This window comes from Cladophialophora immunda (assembly GCF_000835495.1).
Source record: "Cladophialophora immunda strain CBS 83496 unplaced genomic scaffold supercont1.2, whole genome shotgun sequence".
Lineage (NCBI taxonomy): Eukaryota > Fungi > Ascomycota > Eurotiomycetes > Chaetothyriales > Herpotrichiellaceae > Cladophialophora > Cladophialophora immunda.
Genome location: NW_015622542.1, coordinates 6,077,284 through 6,097,908, shown reverse-complemented (window position 1 = coordinate 6,097,908; position 20,625 = coordinate 6,077,284). Strand labels below are relative to the sequence as shown.

Sequence of the window (20,625 nt, the reverse complement as noted above, 5' to 3'; positions counted from 1 at the left end):
AAAACAGGAGGAAAAGAGGAGGCGTTCAAACGGCTCTTGAGGGGGAAAAGCTACATATACTCCCCGTGCTTAAGCCACATGCTCGCTCCCCCCCTGTGTACACATCGTCTTCCACCAACGTATAGCATTTCCATATCAACAATTCTCGAACAAGGACAAGTTTGCTACAACACAAAACTTCCATCATGTCTGACCAACAACAGAAGAAGCAAGGCGGTATGTCCCAAATACTACTGCTCGCGCCACCCACTTCTCCTCCCGCCGTTTCCCATATCCTTTGTCCTTCTGGCGCCTCCTCCAGCCCTGGAGGCGTTTCAATCCACTCCCCGCCGGATGATCTCACAGTTTATGCTTGAAGAAGGAGTGTTTTCGACTAACAAAGTCAACCTACCTAGTAGGAGGCATCCTGGGCGGCTTGACCGACACAGTCGGCAACACAGTGGGCGGCGTCACGGTGCGTATTCTCCCCGCCATTCTCCAGAATGACTGCCACAGCTAATACATCGAGGATCTACGCAGGACACCCTGGGCAACACCGTCTCCGGCGTCGGCGAGGGCGTGGGCAAGACCGTGGGCGGAGCCACTCAAGGCGTACGTCTTTTTTTTTTCTTTTTTTTAAAAAAAACCACCACACCCTTCGATTCTCCATTTCTTCGTTCGTGTCCGTCAGCAAAGATTGGCCATAATAAAGCCTTGCATAGTATGGGCTGACTGGATCTGTTGTATATAGCTCGGTGACACCACCAAGGCGGTGGGCAATACCACTAAATCTACTACGGATTCGATCGGTGGTAAGAAGCAGACCGCAGACAACCCGCTGGGCCTGTAGTCGTATCGCATTGGCGGCACAGATTGTGGTAGCTTGAGGAACAGTTCTGTGGGTGGTGTTCACAATACAAGCACGTTCTAACAAGCGATTTGACCTAAGCTTAACTACCGTCCTGGCTCCAGACAGTGATCATCTGAGAAGTTGTTACTGTATAGTAATTGCGAGGGCTTCAGGCACATTCCTTGCTTGCCCCGAGATATCCTGGAGAGCTTGGGCAGTCCATGCTGATCCTCAATGTTGCATGTCGAGGAAAACGAATGAGCAGTCCTCATAACTCAAAAATCCGTCCAGAGGCTTCAACCTGAGGACCATTCTTCGGTATAATACGCCAACCCACGTGCAACCAAAGCGCATGCATGCAGTCCCATACAATCACACCTAAATGGCAAAGTATCATCAAATCGTGCTGTGATATACCCAACAATCAAAGTTCAGGCACATATTCGTCCTCGTAATCCTCCAAACAGATCAGCCCAAAGAACACCCGCTTTTTGCATTTCCTTCTCTTCCCCGAACCGTCATCGGTAGTGGTCTGAGTAGCTGTAGCACTTATAGCGCTTGTGCTGATCGTCGGTGCTCGCGTGATCATGCCGTCACTTGTTGTTGAAGCATCAACCGCACTGCTTGTAGCATGGCGGTGGTGGGACTTGGGCGTATCATAACAACCCCAGAAATATCCGGGTGTCTTGCACGTGTGCTTCTTATGTGGCTTAGCGGTCCTTGTAGCACTTGGACTCGACAACGCCGAGGACGGAGATGGCTTATCTGTAGTCGAGGAGGGATCGCGACAACCCCACCAACCCGGGTGCTCACAGGTAGAAGACGATGGTTCGTGAGTGACGGAAGCAGGAACAGACGTTGTAGGCGAAGTTGTCGTTGGCGCGAGTGTGGTTGTCGTTACCGTGATGTTGACTTTCTCGTTGCATCCAAACCAGCCCGGCGTAGCGCAGCTTGTCGTGGTGTAGGTTGTGGTCACCACTGGTGTCGTTGAAGTTGTGCTCGCCGTTGTAGTCTCGTCTAGACATCCCCACCAGCCTGGAGTCTTGCATGTGCTCGTTCTCGTGTACGTTGTTGAGCTTGTGCTAGTTGTCCTGGTCGTCGTCGTCGAGTCCGAGCCATTACTCTCAAAGAATTTCCAATTGAAGCAATCCACGCATTCATCATCAGGCTCACAAGAGGGGACAGTCTGGTAGATCTTGATAATGTTGTCGATGACGTTGTGGATCTTATGGTTTCCTATTCCGACACGCCAACCGTAATCACTCACAGTGTCGTAAATGCATTGTTTGCCCGTATGGCATTGAGATTCCATGGCGTACCCGCCCAAAGTGCATGTTGCTGTGGCTCCATTGCAGGTACCCATGAATACTGGATCCGCGGTGTTTCCAAAGTGGTAGGCTCCTGTATATTTTGTGCGTGGTCTATGGGGATCTGACGATGGAGGAGTGGGAAGACCAAGGCGTTTTGCTGCGAGGTCATCGCCGGGCGCTTCGAATGTTACCGTGGGCAGGCCGAATGTGAGACCGAGGAGGCTGGTCACCGCGCCTCCGAGGGAGTGACCCGCCAGCCAGACGTTTGAGTCTGGGTATAATTCTGTGACATTGGTATATAAGTCGATTGCGGCTCGATAGTACCGGTTTTCTTGTCGCAGGGCCTGCACCACGCATGTCGAGTTACAAGTATATGTGCTGGTTTGGCAGTCGCACACCTGATGCCAGAAATATGAGCCGCCCTGAGCACAACAGCAGGAGAAGAAGAGATTGTCGTTGAGTTTGTCCTTGGTGGTGGTTCCGTCTCCGTCAAAGACGGCAGGAGAAGTCCCCTTTAGACTAATAATAACTGTTTCATTGCCTTCGTTGGCAAATATATGACCTCTCAAACCATCGCCTTCCCATCCAAACGGTGTAGACTGGTTATAACCTTGGCTGACATCCTCCCAATCACCCTCGCCAGGGCCTGGGTTATAGGCGTTGGCTGCCATAATGGCCATGTTGAGGACAGTGGGTTTGTGCACGATGTTGGGACCCTCGATCTCGTCCAGTGTCCACTGCGAAGCGTCAAGGACAGCCGGGCTGCCAGTGAGGCGTGCATGCTGGAGAAATCTCTCGATGTTCAGCGGCTGTCTATCGACTAGTCGTTCGATCTCGACAGAGTCAGAACGAAGGGTAAAATGTGGCGGCGGTTGAAGGGAGGACGTCAGGGCATGGTCGTCTTCTTGGGTGAGCAGGACGGGCGCCTGCGGGCTGAAATCGTATCGTTTGTGCAGGTTGGGATCTCGATAGGTGCCTCGATGGAAAATATGTCTGAGTGTAAAGTCATGAGTGTCTGGTTCTTTCGGTGCCGGTACTGGGTACCAGGGATCGATAGCGGCGGGGAGTTTGGTCGCTGCGATCGAGGGTACAAGAGCGAGGAACGACAGTAGCATGCTCGCGGTGATTCTGCTGCCTGAAGTGCAAACCCTGTCTCTTGGTTTCCGGGTCTTCATATTGGGTGTGTTGATGGATCAGAGTGCAGAGGAGATCGGAGCGATGGCGGCTTGAATGACTGTTGACTGAAGTGGCTCGGGGGGTCTCGTGGACGGCGAGACGGGTCTGGAAGGCACTGACGTCGAGCGGGCTGCGGAGGGCAACTAAACCACATTCTGCGAGTGACCAATCCCATCAATCACATGCGTTGGTGGGCTTTTGTTTCAGCAGTCAACAACGAAACAACGCACCACGAATCCTCTGCGGATGAGCCGGGTCTGGGGTCAGTTGCGACTCCTAGGCACAGCATTGTTGATGGTTTCTCTTTGGAGCAAAAGGATGCTCTTCTAAGACCTCCCATGCTGGCTGCCTGAGATAGGCTGACAGCGCAGTCCAGGGTATTTGTCTGTCCACTGGCTTCCGCACTCGAGACCGTCACATCTTGATCTTCATCATGTCGAGGAATATCTCAACAGGCTCAATGAAGTCGAGACCCTCTGCTCTTCCCACGAAATCCTTTACTCGCTACGAGCCTCCTGCTCCCTCCTCTTCCGCGGGTAGAAATAGAGCCAGCACCATCCAATCCGTCACCTCTCTGAAATCCCCAAAGAAGCAGGACTCTTCTCCGGAAGACATCTTCGAAAAGCCTATAAATGAGGAAGATGAGCCCGCATCCCCAGACCTGGGACGGGTCAACAGCCTTCCCGATCGGTTTGACGAATTGCCCATAGAGTTGGCAAGCCTGACCGACAGATTCATTGAGTCCCTCAGTGCTAAAATATACAATGAGCCGCCGACGATCGAACAGCTGTCGGAACTGTTTCAGGAATTCTATGCTCGGGCATCTGGAGCAATCTCCATTCACATTTCCGCGCTCAAATCCCGCCTTCATCGAGACCATTCGCCTACACCCTCGAAACCTTCCTCGCGCTCCAGACCTCTGCAAACCAAACCTTCAAGTGATTCTCTGGGACCATTGGACCAAAGAGGAAGCTCCCAGCAGATGCTGACGGCTTCCGAGGTCACGGAGAGACGCAAACAGAGAAAACTGTTGGAATACAAGAGGATCGTCCTAGAAGAGGCAGTGGAGAAAAGAGTATGCGAGAAGGTCTATGACAAAATATGGAGACACAAAAGTACCCTGGATGAGGTCAGAGACGAGAAGCTGAGATCGAAAACAGCAGCATTAGCATTGGTAGGGATAGGCCTGAAAGACTTGGGTATTGATTGGAGCGAAGACACTGAAAAGTCGGTCGAAGACGTTCAAGCTTCACTGGCTCCCGCGAGAGAGAGCCTGGCTAAGATGAATGAAGAGCATTATCCGCTAGGGAAGTTACAACACCTCACCACCGCCCATAAGGCCGTTGTGGACACTCTGTATTCAATACACCCGTCCTCATCCTCTGCCGACGAGATCCTGCCGACTCTGATTTACACCTTGATCACGTCCCCAGTTGAAGGCATCAACATTATTAGCAATCTTTATTTCATCCAGCGATTCAGAGCGGCACCAAAGATCGACGGCGAGGCCGCTTATTGCCTCACAAATCTGGAAGCTGCTATCACCTTTCTGGAAGATGTCGACCTAGCGAGCCTGAGGGCGGATGAACTGCCAGAAGGCCCCAAGAAGGCTCCCTCCCAGTCAGAAGGAGACGGTGGCTCGGATAAGCTTGAAGCCTTTCCCTTGTTGCCAGAATCGGTCCCTGCACCCTTGTCTCCGACAACAGCCACTTCGACGTCCAATGCTACGGGCACAGCAATCCAAACAAGTCAAACTTCGTCGATCGTCAAATCCCTTCCCGGAAAGTCCACGCCTACTCCCTCTACACGACATCAACGTACATTCTCGGACCTTCTCCAGCCCATAAGCAACGCGAATGAAGCCGTTCGCTCCACGGCAGAGGAAGGCTTCAAAAACATCTCCAATAGCCTAGACAACAGCTTTAAATTTCTCCTTGGCAAATTGAAGGAACGAGGCACCGAAGGTCCCAACACTGAAGTTATCCTTCCCAAGACGCTGGACGAGGCCAGGCAACTTGTTAGTCGGCCGTTAACCCCGGACGAAGACGACCATGCTCTCAGCGAATCAAGCTCCGTACATGATGGGCAGACTAGCCCAATGCCCTCCAGTTTGACAAAGACCGAAGAGAAACTCCTAGGCTTGTTAGGAGGACGAAAAGCAGCTGTCCGGGAGCGAAGTGTGGACAGCGTGAAGAGCAATGGAAGCGGCACCGGAAAAAGAGTGGGCTTCCTTCCAGGAAACACGAATTCGCCTCCAAATGGTCCTTCTACAACACCAGCAAGCGGACCTCCGCAAAAACCCACGCCACCAGCAACACAACCGACGACCACCAATCCCCTCGAGACGGTGAAGAATTTTGGCACCAGTCTCAATCCAATGAGCCACATAGGTTCTGCATTTGGTGGTGCATTTGGACGGTTTGGTGGCAGGGCAGTTGCTGCTTCAGCTTCTCCTCCAGCCTCACAGACCCCTCCTACGCCAACGATAGTTGTGGCCCAGGAGCACAAGGAAGATTCACCAGAGGGGAAAATCAAACACGAAGCCGCCTTGCGATCGCCCGATCACAATGAATTGGTGGCTATAAAGGCCGCGCCGCCCATTACAAGATTCATGAAGCTGGCTGATGCGAAAGAATTAAGGCTTGGCGAGGTGCAAGAATTGCTTGGTGATTATCAGCGGCTGGCGAAAGTGTTGGGAAAGCTGGTAATGAAGGCTCAGAACGATGCTGAGACGGAGGCAGGTGAGGCAAGCGACACGGCTGAGGCTGAGCCACATGCGACCACAAGCGAGAGAAGCAAAAGTTGAGGGCTGTAATGGCTGCCCTCTATCTTTATCCACCAGAACATTTGAAGCCGGTCTCAAGCGATTGACTCATTGAGTCCCTTTTTGCCAGACGCAGGCCTCGGCAGCGACAGTGTGCGGAATCTCACAACACTGCCCAAACGGCGTTGTTGATGATACATTTCTCAATCCTCCTCCCGAACCAGTGCGGCATTTTGCAAAATCGGCATCCCTGACTAGGCAACTACCCGGCTTTCCCATCGACTAGAGGAGAGCAGAACCTCAACATCATCATCGGAGCTGTACAGCAAATGCTCGTCATGAGATTCGAACCCCAACACCCTGAGAGGTGGTTCCTTCGACATGACAATCACGTCCGAAGACGGAACCGTTAGAGCGACTGGCCACTCCGTGTCTCCGAGAGATGAGACGAATTCAAGCCGCACTCCCTCCTGCAAGAGGAATTAATGCTAGGTCCAAGTCAGCTCAAGCCGAGCAACAATTGCTCTTTTGCTTGTGTTTCGTTGCTGATCGAAGAGCAGATCGGGAGTGGTCAGGTCATAGATGGAGCAAGTAGGGAATCCTTCCAACAGCCCTGATAGCTTCACAGTTAGTCGGCGGGTCCCTGGTACCCGGACAGACAGAACAGATATAGACAATCTGGAAGTAGCAAACTCCAGCGAAATCAAGCCGAATTTCACCTTCTGTTGTACGCATATCTTCTTAGTCGCTCGATATATATCTCCTGTGCGTGGGGAAGGGCATAAACAACATCGCTACAGAGAGGAGTAGTTTGGAACGAGCTTAGATTACCTGATTCTAATACTACACGTGTGACAATCATGCCCGCACAAATCGCCTCCCTACTGTGTACACTACCGACCGCAGAGCCTCGAGGGCATACCAGTGGTGGCATTCCAAGAAACACCATCACGGTTTGGCCGCGCTCTTGTTTGTGTTGTCTTTAGAGCCAAACTCTCGACACTCAATCTCCCCGTTTGATCTGGGTAATTACTTTCTTCTTGTTCCCCTCCTCTTCCTTCGCTTGTGGTCCTCTTGAGAGGTAAATGCAGCCGGCCACTTTGGTGGGTCGGTAGGTGGGTGGATGGGTAGTTAGGTAGATAAGTAGTTAGGTGGGTTCGTGAACATGTCCTGTATGTCCATACGTACGTCCTATGTCGTGAAATCATCGAGTCGTGCATGAGGGAGAGCGCAGACACTCCATCGGTTGTTCCTTTTCATTCCTGTTTCCGTCATAACTTCGTGGGTAGATTCCGGAGCCTGTTTTGCTTCATCACTCGCCCGACCAAGGTCCAGATTAATGTATACATTGCCCCTTGGCTCGTCCATGCCTTCTTTTGTTGTACAACTTTTGTCCCTTTTCTCTCCGGAAGAATAACAAACACAAAAACCAAAAAAAAGACAAGACACGAGACTTCACTTTGCGGGCGACTTGCCTCTGATCAATTCCCCGCCGCCCTTTTTGAGCCCGGCCAACTCCTCGTCCACATCCCCCCGTTTCACCTCGACCTGCCTCTCCCTCTTCTTCACCTCCAACTCGAACCTCAGCGCGATTTTCCTCCTCTCCAAGCGCACGGCCATCAGCCTGTGCATGTCCGCCTTGAATTTTTCCACGAACCATTCGGCCGTCTGCTCGCGCTCGGCGTCGGTGAGGGATTTGAACAGGTTGCGTTGGTCTTCCGGGCGCATTTTTGTTAGGTTCGTGAGTTTGGCCGGCAGGGTCATCGGGGTGCCGTTGGCGTCGACGGCGGGGTCGGGCGCCGACCATCGAGGGTCGACTGTGAACGGGATGGCGTCGAGGTCCGCCATGGTCTTGCCCTTGAGGACTTCGAGTTCAAAATCCAGGTCTAATTCTGAGCGGTGACGTTTCGAGCCCAGCCGCGGAGATTCAGAGGTGGTTGCGGCGAGAGGTTGCTCTTCATCGGAGGACGACTCGTGAAGCGAGGACATCTTGGAAGAGAAGGCTGGTGGGTGCACAAGCGATGCATGTGGCTGGGGGATTTGGATAGTCTGACGAAGACTGTCAGGCAGCGTTGTCTCAGGGTCTGTCTCGAGCGACTTGTAAACATTGAAGCGGTTGATCTGTTGTCGGCTTGAAGGCTCAACCACGACAGCGGGCGCCACGTCGCTGAGAGACTTTCTGTGGTTTGGCGAAGGACGACTACCCAGCTCTTCGGGCCTGTGGCTCCTTTTCGCTTTCTCTTTACCAGGCTTGGAGGTGGTCTTTGCCACCGGACCCATTCGAGTGCGTGAAGGTGTGTTCTCCACAATGGACGTTCCTTCGTCGATGTCGCCGTCCTGATCGGAACCTTCCTCGTGGTCGACTTTCCCATACTTCGCGTGGTCAATGTTGTGACTGAACCGTGCACCGTGCACTGCGTCAAAGCCACGCCTAAGTCTTTCAGCGTCCGACTGAGCTTGCCAATCCGCAGGGAGTCCTGGAATCCTTTCACGTTCCCCAAAGAGTAGTTTTGAACCTTCGAGATGATGAGCGGGAGGATGGACAGGAAGGTCGTTGTTCCAGAGAGGAGGCATGCTCCCTCCGTGATTGAAGCTGAAGGAAGGTTTCGTGCGTCCAGTCTTCTCGTCGGCCACGCTCATCGAATCGTCAAAATGGATGCTTTGGGTATCGTCAAACGCCTAGAGCTGAGTCAGTCGGGGGGGAGGTCTTCCTGGGAGGGGTGCGCAGAAAGCTATACACACATTGTGATGGCGTTCGATACTCGGTGCAGGACGGGCAAATATGTTGGGCTGAGCCACTGCTGGCTCTGGGGCGGCACCGTGTCCAGCCGGCTGAGCATGCTTTGAACTCGAGATCGTCAGCGTGTTCGGAACGTCCAACTTCAACTTCGCAGCGTCCCGTCGACTGATGGCCTCGCTATTCTCCTTGCCGTGGCTGCCTTGCTGGACTCTGCGGCGGGCTTCGTCTTGTCGCTGCTGCGACCTTTCACGGCCGGAATTTGGCTGCGGTGTCAGTGACCGCTTTTCCGGGCGGCCTTGGTGTGAGACGGATTCGCGGTTTTGAATGTATTGCTTAGCATTCATTTTGTCGTTGACAAGAGGCATCTTGCAGTCGTCAGGGAGTCAATTCCAGAGCATAAAGTAGCCACACATGACGTGGTCGGAATGGTCTTGTTGCCAAAAACATTGAAGACCGAAAATGAGCAACTGTCGCAAAATCGTGGTCGCGGGCACGTTCCACGTCCGAAACACGAAAACACGTGCCTCCCATATCAACGACCTTCTTCCCAGGTTAAGACATCTACTCTCCCCTTGGACACACTGATGTCCCTGTCCTTGTTGACACTATTAGCTACATCTGATCTGACGGCTCTCTTGTCGAAGAAGCGTCTTCTCTGTCAGACTACGCCACTTACTTCTGGACAAAGGCCAGCCACATCGCAAAGAGATTATCCCATCTACTTCAAGCATTTTATGCCACACCGAACACATACGATAATTCATAAGAGGCACGTTATAACTATCAATTTCGTCGGATCATAAGTGTCCTAGTCAATGAATGTATACCCAGATATTCGACTGGCTTGCCCGCTTCAAGGAACGATATCGCAGGCACCGCCTTTCCACACGCAATCTGATGCAAAAACCGAGAGCAGGCTCTATCAGGTCGAGCCAGAAGAAGAACCTGCAGCAGATGCTGCTCCGGAACCTGAACTCGGCACGGAGCTGGAATGCGATTTGGTGGCTTTCTTTCTCCTGCCATCTTCATTCCCGCCATCCACTCCATCGTTCCCTTCCGCTCCAAAAGCGTCTTGATGGGCTCTTCTCTTGGGTCGTCTCCATTGCGTCATTGTTGGTGCTCTCTTCCAGAGTACTTCGTCATCGCTGCTGCCCAAGTCGTCGTCTTTCTTTGTAACGCTGGACTCACCAGAGTCCGCAAATGGGCGATGCGCGCTGCCCAAGAAGCCGTTGTATAATTCATTGGCCTTCGGGTCAACATCAGCGTTAGGGTCCCAGATAGGTAGACCATCTGGTGGTAATGCCTCTGGAGATGCTTTACCCCGAGCATACTGCGCGACAGAACCATTGATCCCTGTGAGTGACCAAGCAAAGACCGCAACTTCCCGAATGGCAGCCATGAACCCAGACTCGGACGAGTCCGTCATTGGGAAAGAGGTAGCGGGAGCCACGGTCGTTTGTTGTATGGTAGGAGGCATGACTGGTTCGGGTGCCCAGGGCGACGCAAACAGCCCGTTGGCGTAATATGGAGCCTCCGTCGCTCCAAGTGTATGTGGAACCAACGGTTTCGCACGGCGGAGGATGACAACAAGTCCATCCGAAGTGCAGGAAACTACGGCTTCAAGCTCCAGTCGTCCTCCATTGGTGGCTCCTGGGTCAGTCTGCAGTGGAGCTGAGGTCTGAGAGGCTCCTTGGTCAGACCCCGCCTGATGCTCGCCGATAACGAGATCGGTGCTCGCATTGGAAGCGGATGGTTGATTGTTGAGGTTGGCGCCCGTGGAAGGTGCAAGACTGTCATCATGGCCGTTCACTTGAACATTCTGTGTGTCGGTTCCAGGCTCCTGTAGAGCCCCGTCGATCTGAGAAGTGGAGGCTTGTCCAGGAGGGCTCGACGCCTGATGATCGGTGACATTGGTGGTATCTTCAATCTGGCGGGGAGTTGAAGCATCCCCCATCGAGACACTAGAACCGGAACGCGTGCCAGTCCCCAGCGGAACACCACCGTCGTCGTCTTCATCGCTCTCGTCACCAAAGGGTTCGCCATCAGCTCGGTCATTTTCCTGTTGAGGGTTGTGGTACCAGAATCGCAGGTAGGCGATTGAGTCGTTAGCTTTGGCGCTTTCAATACATTTGACGGCGTCTTGAAGACACGCCCGGTCAATGCAATGGTAGAAGCTCTTTCCCACCAGATCTGACGGCTGAAGGCCCAGGATCGCGGCGACGCCGTTTGTGGCGAACATGACGGTGGAGGTGCGTGAGAAGCGGTTGAGGAAGAGCGCTGCCCTCGGCTCTGGAGTATGAGCAGCCGGTTCGTCGTAGAACTTGTTGGACAGATATGATAACATGTGGTACCTGGGATCTCGAGGAGAAGAGGAGAAGATTCGCCGGATACCGGCCCCGTCGAGTGCTCTCTCTGTTTGAATCAGTGACAACGCTTGGGATCAAGAAAGTGGAAGTTGACGTACGTCTTGCCTTTGGACCGCGGCGATAGATGGCAGTACTGGCCACAAGGACATCGTGAACAACAGTAAAGACGCATTCACAACCAACCCAGTGACCATCCTTATGCTTGATGCGGCAATAGTTCATAACAGCCGCCTTGTCAAGACTGATGCCACGGTCGTGGACAGCCCTGGCGAAGGGGATCTCGTCTGGGTGGAAGTAGTCCCAGCATGATCTCCCCGTCACCTCGTGGGGAAAGTAGCCCAGTATGTCCTCGACCGAGTCGGAACAATACCTGATTCGGGCATCCTGGGATAGATCTAGGAGCGGTTATCAGCAAGGTCCCAACAGTCCCCCCAGAGCAGTAGTACTGACCGTGGATGGTAATGAAGACGGTCTCCATGAGGACAAGATCAGAAGCAAAGCACAAAGGCAAGGCCAATGTGCACCGAGCAGCCCTAAAAGACGCTGGGCTCCTTCAACGAGCATGGGGAGAGAGGGTAGCTTCTTAATAGTTCTTCGATGCCCACCAGAAACCAATCAGCGCACAGGTGATAGGTTTGTTTTCTTGCGACGAATGGGAACACGCAGCGGATTGTGGGTGGGCTGTGATGCTGTGATACTTGACGTGCAGCAGTCTGTAGCGAGTGGTTGGCTTAAGTTGAGCGAGACTGGAAGCGATCCGAAAGGGAGAAAAGGCCTGTGCGTCAACACGGAGGCGAAATGCGAGAAGGCCAAGTAGTAGTGGGAGGATTGGCGTTCTAGCTCGGTGTGACGGTTGTCGGCCCGTATGCAAGCCTGAGGCGACCCTGAGAATCCGGAGGCCAATGGATGTGTCTTTGCCACTAGAAGTATAAGGCTGGAAGCGAGAAGGATAGCCACCGTCGTCCTTTTCGACGCTTTAGAGATGTTTAGTACCTCGTAGACAAGCAAATGAGCTAACTCTGAAGAAACAGAACAATGCACAAAGTGTGATAAAACCCCCAGGAGCTTCGCTGTGTTGAGACAGAATCAAAGAAGGCCAAGGGGACGAGAATGATGATTCAGACAAGGAAGCCCCAGCGCCCGAGCGACTAAGGCAGGCATTGCCACGCTGCATTTCCGGCAGCGGCAGCTGAGAATCAGTTGCAGGGACCAGACATCCACTACAAACACGAGTCAATGATGACTGGCTCAGATTCATGGGCCAGGACATGGTAGGAATAGAATAGACTGCGGGCATTGCGGCAAACACCGAGGGTTGGCCACGCCGGTGCGAAGCATGGACAGGGGGCCGCAACGGGAGGAGTAAGCCACGAGCCAAAGGGATCAACCACCGAGCACATGGTCTGCATGAGGGATTGAAAGAGAAGGTCCACTGCTCGACGTGCTCCCATGCCTGTGTGCACATCCTTACGTCAAACGAACGTCTATTGTTTGTTTCTGATGCTGGATGGTCTTCGAGGCTCACCGGCAGCCTAACGTGGTTCTCGTATCCGTCGGTCCGGGGTAGGCAGTAGACTCGTCACCAGCATATTTGGCGTCCCGGTGTGGGGGTGCTTTTTCTCCCAGGCGTGCGACTTGACTGGTCGCATATCCCAAACTCATCCAAGCGCACGCCACAGCAACAGCAGCTCGAGTTTCTGGTCGGTCGTTGGAGGCACAAGGGCAAAAGGCGGTGTCGCGTGTCAGAAATGGCAGGTTGCCAACTTGCCAACCCCCCCTGAACGACTGGCGAGGTGGAGCAGAGGGAAAGAGTTTGATGTTGCTGTGATCAGTCAGGGAACAACCGCCTATACCTGAGTAGTTAAGGTATATCTATCTAGGTAGGGCCTTGTTATGGTTAGGTGGAAGCGAGGTACCTTGCTGCTAAGTGCCTAGCGAGAGCTGTAATAGTAAGTTGTACCGAGTCATTACGTCACTGGGGATACTAATGGAGGGGGTGCCTCGGGAAACCTGCTACTTCTGCTCAGCGAGCCCCATAGCGCTTGTTTAGTTACTCAGGCCAGTGGGCGACAAGGCTCGTCATCGTCAACTTCTCTTCTCCTGCATTGCTGTAAGTTACATCGCATCGCCGATGGCTGTCAATGGGTGGTCAAGTCTACGAAACACCTGTCCCCTGCAACAGGTGGTCGCCAACTCTGCTGCTGGCCGAAAGAAACTTCTCCACCACTGTCAGAACCACATGCGGGCAAACGTCGAGGTACACAGTACACTTCAGGTTATTGTTCGCCCTTATCTCCAAGCCGCACAACAGGAGAAACCTCATGCAATGTCAACTCGTTCAGTGTAACAACCCTCCTACTGAGTCTGCAGATATCGAGGTACCTCATCGTGGACGTCCCATTTGAACTTGCTGCCTGGATGGTCACTCAACAGCCACGGTGTTCCAAAGAACTGCTCGCGGGCGGTGTGCCCTTCCCTCTCGGGCTCGGCTCGGAAAATACCCCTGGCTCGAAGTTCGGGCAGTAAAAACTCAATAATGTCTTCGAAAGAGCCGGGGTTCACCACATGGGACAAGTTGAACCCATCCACGTCTGCCACTTCCACCCAACGTTCGAGTTCATCCGCAACCGTAGAGGCAGAGCCCACAATCTTGGCGTTCATCCCTCCCAACAACAAGTATTCTGCGATGCGTGCCTTGTTCCACTTCAGATTCTCACTTCCCGGAACCGTGTCTGCCCACCCGTTGATGATCGAGTTGATCATGGGCATCTTGACAAACCGAAAATCTTCGTCCTCCGAGTAAGTCGAAAGGTCCACACCAGTCCAACCGCCGAATAGAGCGAGGGCTCCCTCTCGATTCCCGTAAGAAAGAAACTCCTCCTGTTTCTTCTTGGCAGCCTCATCCGTCTCGGCGACGATGACACACATGCTGGCAATGATCTTGACATGGTATGGATCGCGACCAGCCTCTCGTGCCAACTGACGAATGGCCGCAACCGAAGGTTTGAGTTTTTCCGGCAGTTGCGCTCCGGCAAATATTACTTCTGCGTGTTTAGCTCCAAATGCTCGCCCACTTTTGGAAGTCCCTGCTTGGAAAAGGAAGGGTGTGCGCTGGGGAGAGGGCTCGCAAATGTGAGGGCCTGGGATGTTGAAATGCTTGCCCTGATGGTTGATCTGTCGAACGCGGTCGCCCAGGGCATAGACACCACTCTCCATATCCGCCACAACGGCATCCCCACGCCAGCTTCCCTCCCACAGCTTGTACAAGACTTCCATGTACTCCTCTGCTATTTCGTAGCGCGCATCGTGTTCAACCTGTTGGGAGAGACCGAAATTTCGAGCTGCACTGTCGAGGTAAGAGGTCACGATGTTCCAAGCCACGCGCCCGTTGCTCAGATGATCCACCGTCGAAAACCGCCTCGCTAGAGAGTATGGTTGTTCATAAGTCGTGCTGGCTGTGATACCAAATGCGAGGTTCTTTGTCACAGCAGCCAGGGCGGGTACCAGATACAGCGGGTCGTTGACAGGAAACTGGGCGCCAGATTCCAGGGCTGGGCCTGCATTGGCTGGACCTTTGTAGACTAATTTTCCTTCAGCTTGTGTTCATGTGTTCATTTTGGTTGGTTCGGCAGGAGATATTCGACAACATCATATGACAATGCAAGCAAGTCGGGGTAGAGGCCAAAGAGAGAATTGCCCAAGGTCTGAACAAGGATGTTGAGGGCACTGGGAACATCTATCCTACACAGGGGAAGGACGACAGTCCTTGGTTTGCAAGACCTACCATCATAGGCCCCGAGGACATCGGCAAGGAACAGGGCATGGAAGCCAGCGTCATCAAGGAGTTTTGCGAGGTCCGTCCAGAAGTCCAGTTTCTTATAATTGTATGTTTTGTTTCGGGGGTGTCGCCAGAGCCCTGGAGAGAGGTGGCCAGGCGTGTTCATGGCGAAGGCGTTGAGGATGAGTTGCTTCTTGCTTCCGCTGCCAAGCCGCGTCGTGCCATTCGCACCATCCGCGCCATTTGCTCCATTTGTCGATACGCTTCCAGCCTCAACTGTCGACATCTCGATATCATACACTGGTATCTCCTCTCACGGCGCTTGGGCGTTTGGACGTCTGCTCAGACTGCCATGTGGTGCTGGACTTCAACATAAAGATATCTGCGCCGCCAAGTCCCATCCTTGGTCCTCGCTTCCGGTCATTTGTGCGATTGCTGACCGTGTCTCAGAGAACTAGATCGCGTCATTGTGTTCAATAGCACGCAATACGAGAACCATTTCCGCACTTTCCCCAATTCACCCTCTCGAAATGCTCCTGGCAGTGAACTGAGTGGATCAACTGCGGACTCAGGTTATCGGCTTTGCTGTGTGGCCAACCTGCTTCAGACGCGTCTACGGAGAGAGAAAAAGGGCCCGTGTTGCCAATGTTTGCCTACGCACTGGAGCGGAAAAGATCCTCAGGTGGGATTTCGAGCGGACATGTTCGTGTGGAACCGCAGTTAGGGCATTGATGGGAGCGACGGGACATGTTGCGACCATGGAGTCTGAGCACGACATAGTCCCGTTCAATCTCAGCACGAAGGACCATGTGCAAAGAATTGGCCATGTAAGCGGATAACACCCTTTCTTACTTACCAAGCGATACGCGATACCTGGATCACAAATACACCGTGCGATCAAAATCTTGTGTCAGAGTCTTTACAAGACTCGTACCCATATTGCTTACCATGATATGCCTGGAGTGGCTCCCGTTATCCGATCTCGCTTTTCAGATTAGTTGTCCCAAGCCCTGGAGCGACTTCAAGATCCAGCGGACCGAATATCTTGCATTTGGCACTGAGCAGCACAACTGATTCACGTTGTGAGAGCCATGGGGTTCGTTCGATTCTTCCGGTCTTTGAGGACCACAAGCACAGCCAAAGACATCACTGTCGAATTCACCGTCCAAGAGATTGAGAATCCTTCGTCAAAATCGTCATCGTCGTCTTCCTCGCTGCCGAACATTTCGACACAGCAGCGTGCCCTCCTGCTCCATGCCCCCAAGCAGCCTTACGCAGAAGTGTTAGATCACCCCATCCCGTCACTTTTGGATAACCGAGAACTTCTGGTCTGGAATAGAGTGATTGGCCTCAACCCCATTGATTGGAAAGCACCGTAAATAAATCCCTCGCCTGTTCGAGCGCGTCCGCAAGCCTGCTATACTGACATACCTCAGGGACTTTAATTTCGGCATTCCACAACTCCCTTACATATCAGGTCGTGAGCTTGTGGGAGAGGTCGCCATAAGTCCAAGGCAGGAGTCGCGGTTCAAGCCCGGAGACTTGGTTATTGTCATCTCCACGGACTACAGGGACCTTCGCAAAGCCGCTTACCAGCAATGCGTGGTCGCCACCGACTTCAACACTTGCCGGCTGCCACCTAACATCGCCCCTGAATCGGGAGCGTCGCTAGGCGTGGCCTTTGTCGCCGCAGCTCTCTGTCTCGGTATTTGTGTCGGGCTCGACTTCTCGAAAGTGGCAAATGGACCAGACCTTCTTTCTATAGTGAGAGGATTGGATCCTCAGCGACTTCCGGAGGACATCCGATCGGAATGCTTGAATGGGATCAACCAGGCTGAGAAAGCTAGACCTGGTGACTGGCTCGCAATCTGGGGTGGTTCTTCCACCAGTGCGTTTATGCTGAACCAGATTGCCAGACTCATGGGACTACGGACAATCAGCATTATGGACTGCCGCAAACATGCCCTGAGTGTGTCCTCTGATTCGAGAACCAAACCCGACATCGTGGTTGACAACCACAACCCTGAGAGAGCCATCGAGATAACGAGATCCGTGACGAACAACAGCCTCCGGTTTGCCGTGGACACGGTCGGGCGGGACACAGCCAAGCACCTGATGCAGTGCCTGCAACAGCATTCCGAATTCATGGACGACGACTCGGCAACAACACTGAAAACCGATGCAGCGCGCCTGGCCGCACATCTGGTAGGTCTGACCGGGCTACCCAAGGGGTCGCCACCGACCAACATCACCTTCCACACCGTGCCCATCAAGGTATTCCACGAGATCCCGGAACTGGGCGAGGTATTGATGCTCTGGCTCGAGCGACTCCTGGCACAAGGTCTTTTGGTCCCTCCTACAATCTTGGGGGTGAGAGAAGGGTTCGGCGAGATCAATGATGCTTTGGATTCCATGCGGAGGGGGGAAATCAGTGGCGGCAGACTGGTGGTCAGGGTCAAGTGAAAAATCTCTGGAGAAAACAACTGTTCGTATAGGATCCCCCCCAAAATATATAGAGCTAGATGAATCGAGTGACTGCATCCTCATTTTTATATATGGATCCCCAGAACAAAGAGCGTAATATTTTCCAACCTCTATATCTGGTCCGCAAGCACAGTGCTACTCCCACCATTTCTCATGCAGCTCTCTAAGATCGACCGTGCCTTCGAGCTGTAGATACGCCGTCATGTCCTCGTGGTCGTCCCTCTCTTTCCTTGTCCAGCCGTTGCCGAACCAGCCTATGAGCCGGTTGCCGCTCTCGTGCAAGTACTCGTACTCCCAGTCCTCCCAGCGCGGCTCCTTTCGCACCAAGGTGACATGTCCTGCGCTGCCGGGCCAGATGCCGTGGACGCGCCCGCCGGGCCTGGCCCCGTTGGCCCACGAGCTGCAGTTGTCCGTGAGCACGGTGGTGGGGAAGAAGGCGTCGGCGTAGGCGACAAAGTCGTCGGCCGCCCGCTTGGACGGCCACATGGCCTTGATGCCCTGCGTCGAGACCTTGCGGAGCAGTTTGGCGTAGTACGTCACCTGGACCTCGACGCTGTGCGGCACGGTGCCCGACGGCCCAGCCCCGTGGGGCCCGTGGATGAAGAGCAGGTTGGGCATGTTCGGCACGGCGAGGCCCAGGTACGTGTACGGCCAGCCGAAATGGCTCGCGTCGACCTTTTCGTCCTGGGACAGCGGCTTCCACGCCTCTCGAAGATTGACGCCTCGAGCCCGCACGTTGAAGGGGGGAACAAAATCCACGGCGGCGCCCGTGGCGCAGAGTATCGCATCCACCTCGCGATGCTCGCCGGTGACCGTCTCGATCCCCGTGGCGGTGAAGCGCTTGATGGGATCTTGGATCAGCGTGACGTTGTCGGCCGTCAAGGCCTCGAGGTATCCCGGCCCCGGGGTGAGGCGACGGCAGTTCGGGTTGAAGTCGGGCACGAGCAGATCGAGCAGTTCGGGCTTCTTCACCAGCCTCTGGGCCATGATCTGGATGAACCGCTCGCGCATCTGGAGATTCTCCTCGGAGCCGCGAAAGGTCGACGGGAACCGGCGCCAGTACTTGTCCTCCAACTCCTTCCGGAACTTGAGATACTTCTCCGGGTCGAGGAACTCCTTTTTCTGCTCTTCCGAGTACCATTGCGGCGCGAACGTGCGCTCGTCGCCCGCCCAGGAACCCGCGATCCACGTCCTACTGCGGGCGTAGTGGTCGATGTGGTCCGCGATCGGCTGCAGATTCGGTAGCACTTGGATACCGCTGGCTCCGTTGCCGATGAGGGCAATCTTCTTCCCGGTCGGATCAAACGACGGGTCCCAGTTCGAAGTATGTCGAAGATGGCCCCGGTAGTCCGACACTCCAGGATAAGAAGGAAGCCTCCAGTCGTTGAATCGACCTATCGCCGGCAACACAAAGTCTGCTTTCTCCTCGAACGTCTCCCCAGTCTTAGGATTCACTCCGGTGATAGTCCACTGGGCGTTTTGATCGTTCCAGTCGACGTCCTGGACGCGGCGGCCAAACTTCACGTACTTGTACACGTCGTACTTTCTGGCTTGGGTTTGCCAGTACCGCAGAATCTCGTGGCCTTCGGCAAACTGTTGCGACCACTGGGTATATGGAGTAAACGTCGACTGATAGACATGAGCGGGTATATCACATCTGACGCCCGGGTACACATTCTCCAGCCAAGTGCCTCCCTAGAAGAGTGGTGGTCAGCAGACTTAAGAAGAGGGAGAGATATTTGCGCCAACATACCACGTCGTCATTCTTCTCGAGGATCGTCAGTTCAAGCTTTGGCACCTTGACTGGCAGCAAGATGCCCGCGAGAATGCCAGAAAGCCCGGCGCCGATGATAACGACCTTGAGAGTTCTTCCATCGTCAATGTGATGGTCAGGAAGCTGCACATTTGACTTGGGATATGCTTCGTGGAGAATGTTTGCAGGGCGTTGATCGGGCTGTGTTTCGCCATTTGGCGCCTCCTCAATGGATGCTGCCGCGTCCAAGACTTCAATTGGATTGCTCTCTTGTGCGACCACCAGAGCCTCTTTCAGCCTTGGTGTCGGTTGTGTTTGTGCAAGATACTGGTGGCTGTTGGGTTCCCCGTTGCTGACCGCGCTGACATGGAATGGATCTATAACATCTACGTTGGCCATATTGATCAAAAGGGGCTGGGCGTTGCGCCTCTTCGATTCCTTGTTGGGAAACTAAACACGACACGAAACTTGGTTAGTGTACACATATATCTTTTCCCTGCTGCAGTCCTCACGGCCTGTGTCTGCCCTCCTGGTTCTCACGTGTGAGACTGCCCATGTTTCTCCATCACGAGCTGAGCGAGCGCAAATGGATGCCGCCATCACGAACACGACCCACTAATTGACACCATCGCCGAAGCCGCCGCAAAAGACGTTTGTTGGAAGCGCAACAAGCGGAGTTTGACGACGTGATAACACTGGATTTTCATTCTCAGCATTGGCTGTAACAATTCCCCGTTGACATTTTACGTGACCTTACCGGGTGGGGAGCCAGACCAGGTATCGAGGCGATCAACCAGAGCCAGGGCCTATCTCGGATTCCATCAACACTGGCTTGTCAAAGTCTAGAACTCCATCGATGACAGTGTAACGAACGACAGGGAGCTCGTTGAAGCAGCTAGCCCTCGTGGCACAGGATTCGCCATTCTTCTGGGACATGTCGTCAACAAGATGCTAAGCCGTCAAAGTCCTTCCTGAGTGGTCGTGATGGCCCTGTCTATATGAAACAAATTCCTCCCAGAGACATCCAACAAAGGTAATCACGAGGTATTGCGTTGCATGATCTGGAAGCCCGGGTTAATATGGGGAAGACAGCAGGCTCTCGAAAGTGGTACCAAATCCACTGGTTCTCGCCCGAGGACACCAAGGAAGAGCGCAAGCTCATCACCAAGCTCGATCTCCTGATTGTGCCCTATGTTTTCCTGGCATACTGGGTCAAGTACATCGACCAGGCAAACATCAGTGAGGTTTCCAACATCGAAGAGGGTTGGCAACGCTTGCTAACGGGGCGGTAGACAATGCATACGTCGCAGGCCTCAAGGAAGACTTGGTGGGTGGTGACGTTTCCATGTTGAAAAATCTTACGCGCCCAACCTCTAATCTTCTCTGCAGGGCTTCAACGGGAACCAACTCGTCCATGTGCAGACT

The 20,625-nt window shown here is 53.7% G+C and overlaps 8 protein-coding genes across 8 annotated transcripts; 3 read left to right on the top strand and 5 right to left on the bottom strand.

Annotated features, from left to right (window-relative positions):
- The first annotated feature begins 102 nt into the window (after positions 1 to 102).
- PV07_04301 (uncharacterized protein) lies at positions 103 to 939 on the top strand. The gene is made up of 4 exons (XM_016391092.1): positions 103 to 216; positions 396 to 454; positions 520 to 591; positions 731 to 939. The coding sequence occupies exons 1-4, from the start codon at positions 186 to 188 to the stop codon at positions 827 to 829; spliced, it is 261 nt and encodes an 86-aa protein (XP_016252994.1). The 5' UTR covers positions 103 to 185; the 3' UTR covers positions 830 to 939.
- Positions 824 to 3,376, bottom strand: PV07_04300 (uncharacterized protein). The gene has a single exon (XM_016391091.1). The coding sequence runs from the start codon at positions 3,312 to 3,314 to the stop codon at positions 1,254 to 1,256; it is 2,061 nt and encodes a 686-aa protein (XP_016252993.1). The 5' UTR covers positions 3,315 to 3,376; the 3' UTR covers positions 824 to 1,253.
- A 158-nt stretch (positions 3,377 to 3,534) lies between these two features.
- PV07_04299 (uncharacterized protein) lies at positions 3,535 to 6,893 on the top strand. Its single transcript, XM_016391090.1, has 2 exons — positions 3,535 to 6,577; positions 6,640 to 6,893. The coding sequence occupies exon 1, from the start codon at positions 3,749 to 3,751 to the stop codon at positions 6,119 to 6,121; it is 2,373 nt and encodes a 790-aa protein (XP_016252992.1). The 5' UTR covers positions 3,535 to 3,748; the 3' UTR covers positions 6,122 to 6,577; positions 6,640 to 6,893.
- Positions 6,894 to 7,038: 145 nt separating this feature from the next.
- On the bottom strand, positions 7,039 to 9,253 carry PV07_04298 (uncharacterized protein). The gene is made up of 2 exons (XM_016391089.1): positions 8,822 to 9,253; positions 7,039 to 8,758 (listed from the first exon to the last, which is right to left on the bottom strand). The coding sequence occupies exons 1-2, from the start codon at positions 9,182 to 9,184 to the stop codon at positions 7,535 to 7,537; spliced, it is 1,587 nt and encodes a 528-aa protein (XP_016252991.1). The 5' UTR covers positions 9,185 to 9,253; the 3' UTR covers positions 7,039 to 7,534.
- A 322-nt stretch (positions 9,254 to 9,575) lies between these two features.
- On the bottom strand, positions 9,576 to 12,198 carry PV07_04297 (uncharacterized protein). The gene is made up of 3 exons (XM_016391088.1): positions 11,636 to 12,198; positions 11,284 to 11,580; positions 9,576 to 11,231 (listed from the first exon to the last, which is right to left on the bottom strand). Exons 1-3 carry the CDS (start codon positions 11,661 to 11,663, stop codon positions 9,742 to 9,744), a joined length of 1,815 nt encoding a protein of 604 aa, XP_016252990.1. The 5' UTR covers positions 11,664 to 12,198; the 3' UTR covers positions 9,576 to 9,741.
- A 1,135-nt stretch (positions 12,199 to 13,333) lies between these two features.
- Positions 13,334 to 15,295, bottom strand: PV07_04296 (uncharacterized protein). Its single transcript, XM_016391087.1, has 2 exons — positions 14,970 to 15,295; positions 13,334 to 14,766 (listed from the first exon to the last, which is right to left on the bottom strand). The coding sequence occupies exons 1-2, from the start codon at positions 15,247 to 15,249 to the stop codon at positions 13,541 to 13,543; spliced, it is 1,506 nt and encodes a 501-aa protein (XP_016252989.1). The 5' UTR covers positions 15,250 to 15,295; the 3' UTR covers positions 13,334 to 13,540.
- Positions 15,296 to 15,710: 415 nt separating this feature from the next.
- On the top strand, positions 15,711 to 17,502 carry PV07_04295 (uncharacterized protein). Its single transcript, XM_016391086.1, has 2 exons — positions 15,711 to 16,338; positions 16,400 to 17,502. The coding sequence occupies exons 1-2, from the start codon at positions 16,055 to 16,057 to the stop codon at positions 17,424 to 17,426; spliced, it is 1,311 nt and encodes a 436-aa protein (XP_016252988.1). The 5' UTR covers positions 15,711 to 16,054; the 3' UTR covers positions 17,427 to 17,502.
- Positions 17,503 to 17,559: 57 nt separating this feature from the next.
- Positions 17,560 to 19,599, bottom strand: PV07_04294 (uncharacterized protein; the record flags this gene model as incomplete). The annotated part of the gene is made up of 2 exons (XM_016391085.1): positions 17,560 to 19,142; positions 19,201 to 19,599. 2 exons carry the CDS (start codon positions 19,597 to 19,599, stop codon positions 17,583 to 17,585), a joined length of 1,959 nt encoding a protein of 652 aa, XP_016252987.1. The 3' UTR covers positions 17,560 to 17,582.
- Positions 19,600 to 20,625: the final 1,026 nt, after the last annotated feature.

Bases quoted from the DNA above. Each gene is read 5' to 3' on its own strand.
- PV07_04299 (XM_016391090.1), top strand. From the start codon at position 3,749: ATGTCGAGGAATATCTCAACAGGCTCAATGAAGTCGAGACCCTCTGCT.
- PV07_04295 (XM_016391086.1), top strand. From the start codon at position 16,055: ATGGGGTTCGTTCGATTCTTCCGGTCTTTGAGGACCACAAGCACAGCC. The intron at 16,339-16,399 runs GTAAATAAATCC...GACATACCTCAG, and splicing joins CCCATTGATTGGAAAGCACC to GGACTTTAATTTCGGCATTC.
- PV07_04296 (XM_016391087.1), bottom strand. From the start codon at position 15,249: ATGTCGACAGTTGAGGCTGGAAGCGTATCGACAAATGGAGCAAATGGC. The intron at 14,767-14,969 runs GTAGGTCTTGCA...AAGGAAAATTAG, and splicing joins TGTCCTCGGGGCCTATGATG to TCTACAAAGGTCCAGCCAAT.
- PV07_04300 (XM_016391091.1), bottom strand. From the start codon at position 3,314: ATGAAGACCCGGAAACCAAGAGACAGGGTTTGCACTTCAGGCAGCAGA.
- PV07_04297 (XM_016391088.1), bottom strand. From the start codon at position 11,663: ATGGAGACCGTCTTCATTACCATCCACG. The intron at 11,581-11,635 runs GTCAGTACTACT...AACCGCTCCTAG, and splicing joins CGTCTTCATTACCATCCACG to ATCTATCCCAGGATGCCCGA. The intron at 11,232-11,283 runs GTACGTCAACTT...TGATTCAAACAG, and splicing joins CCGCGGTCCAAAGGCAAGAC to AGAGAGCACTCGACGGGGCC.
- PV07_04298 (XM_016391089.1), bottom strand. From the start codon at position 9,184: ATGCCTCTTGTCAACGACAAAATGAATGCTAAGCAATACATTCAAAAC. The intron at 8,759-8,821 runs GTGTGTATAGCT...ACTCAGCTCTAG, and splicing joins GTATCGAACGCCATCACAAT to GCGTTTGACGATACCCAAAG.
- PV07_04301 (XM_016391092.1), top strand. From the start codon at position 186: ATGTCTGACCAACAACAGAAGAAGCAAGGCG. The intron at 455-519 runs GTGCGTATTCTC...GGATCTACGCAG, and splicing joins ACACAGTGGGCGGCGTCACG to GACACCCTGGGCAACACCGT. The intron at 592-730 runs GTACGTCTTTTT...TGTTGTATATAG, and splicing joins TGGGCGGAGCCACTCAAGGC to CTCGGTGACACCACCAAGGC.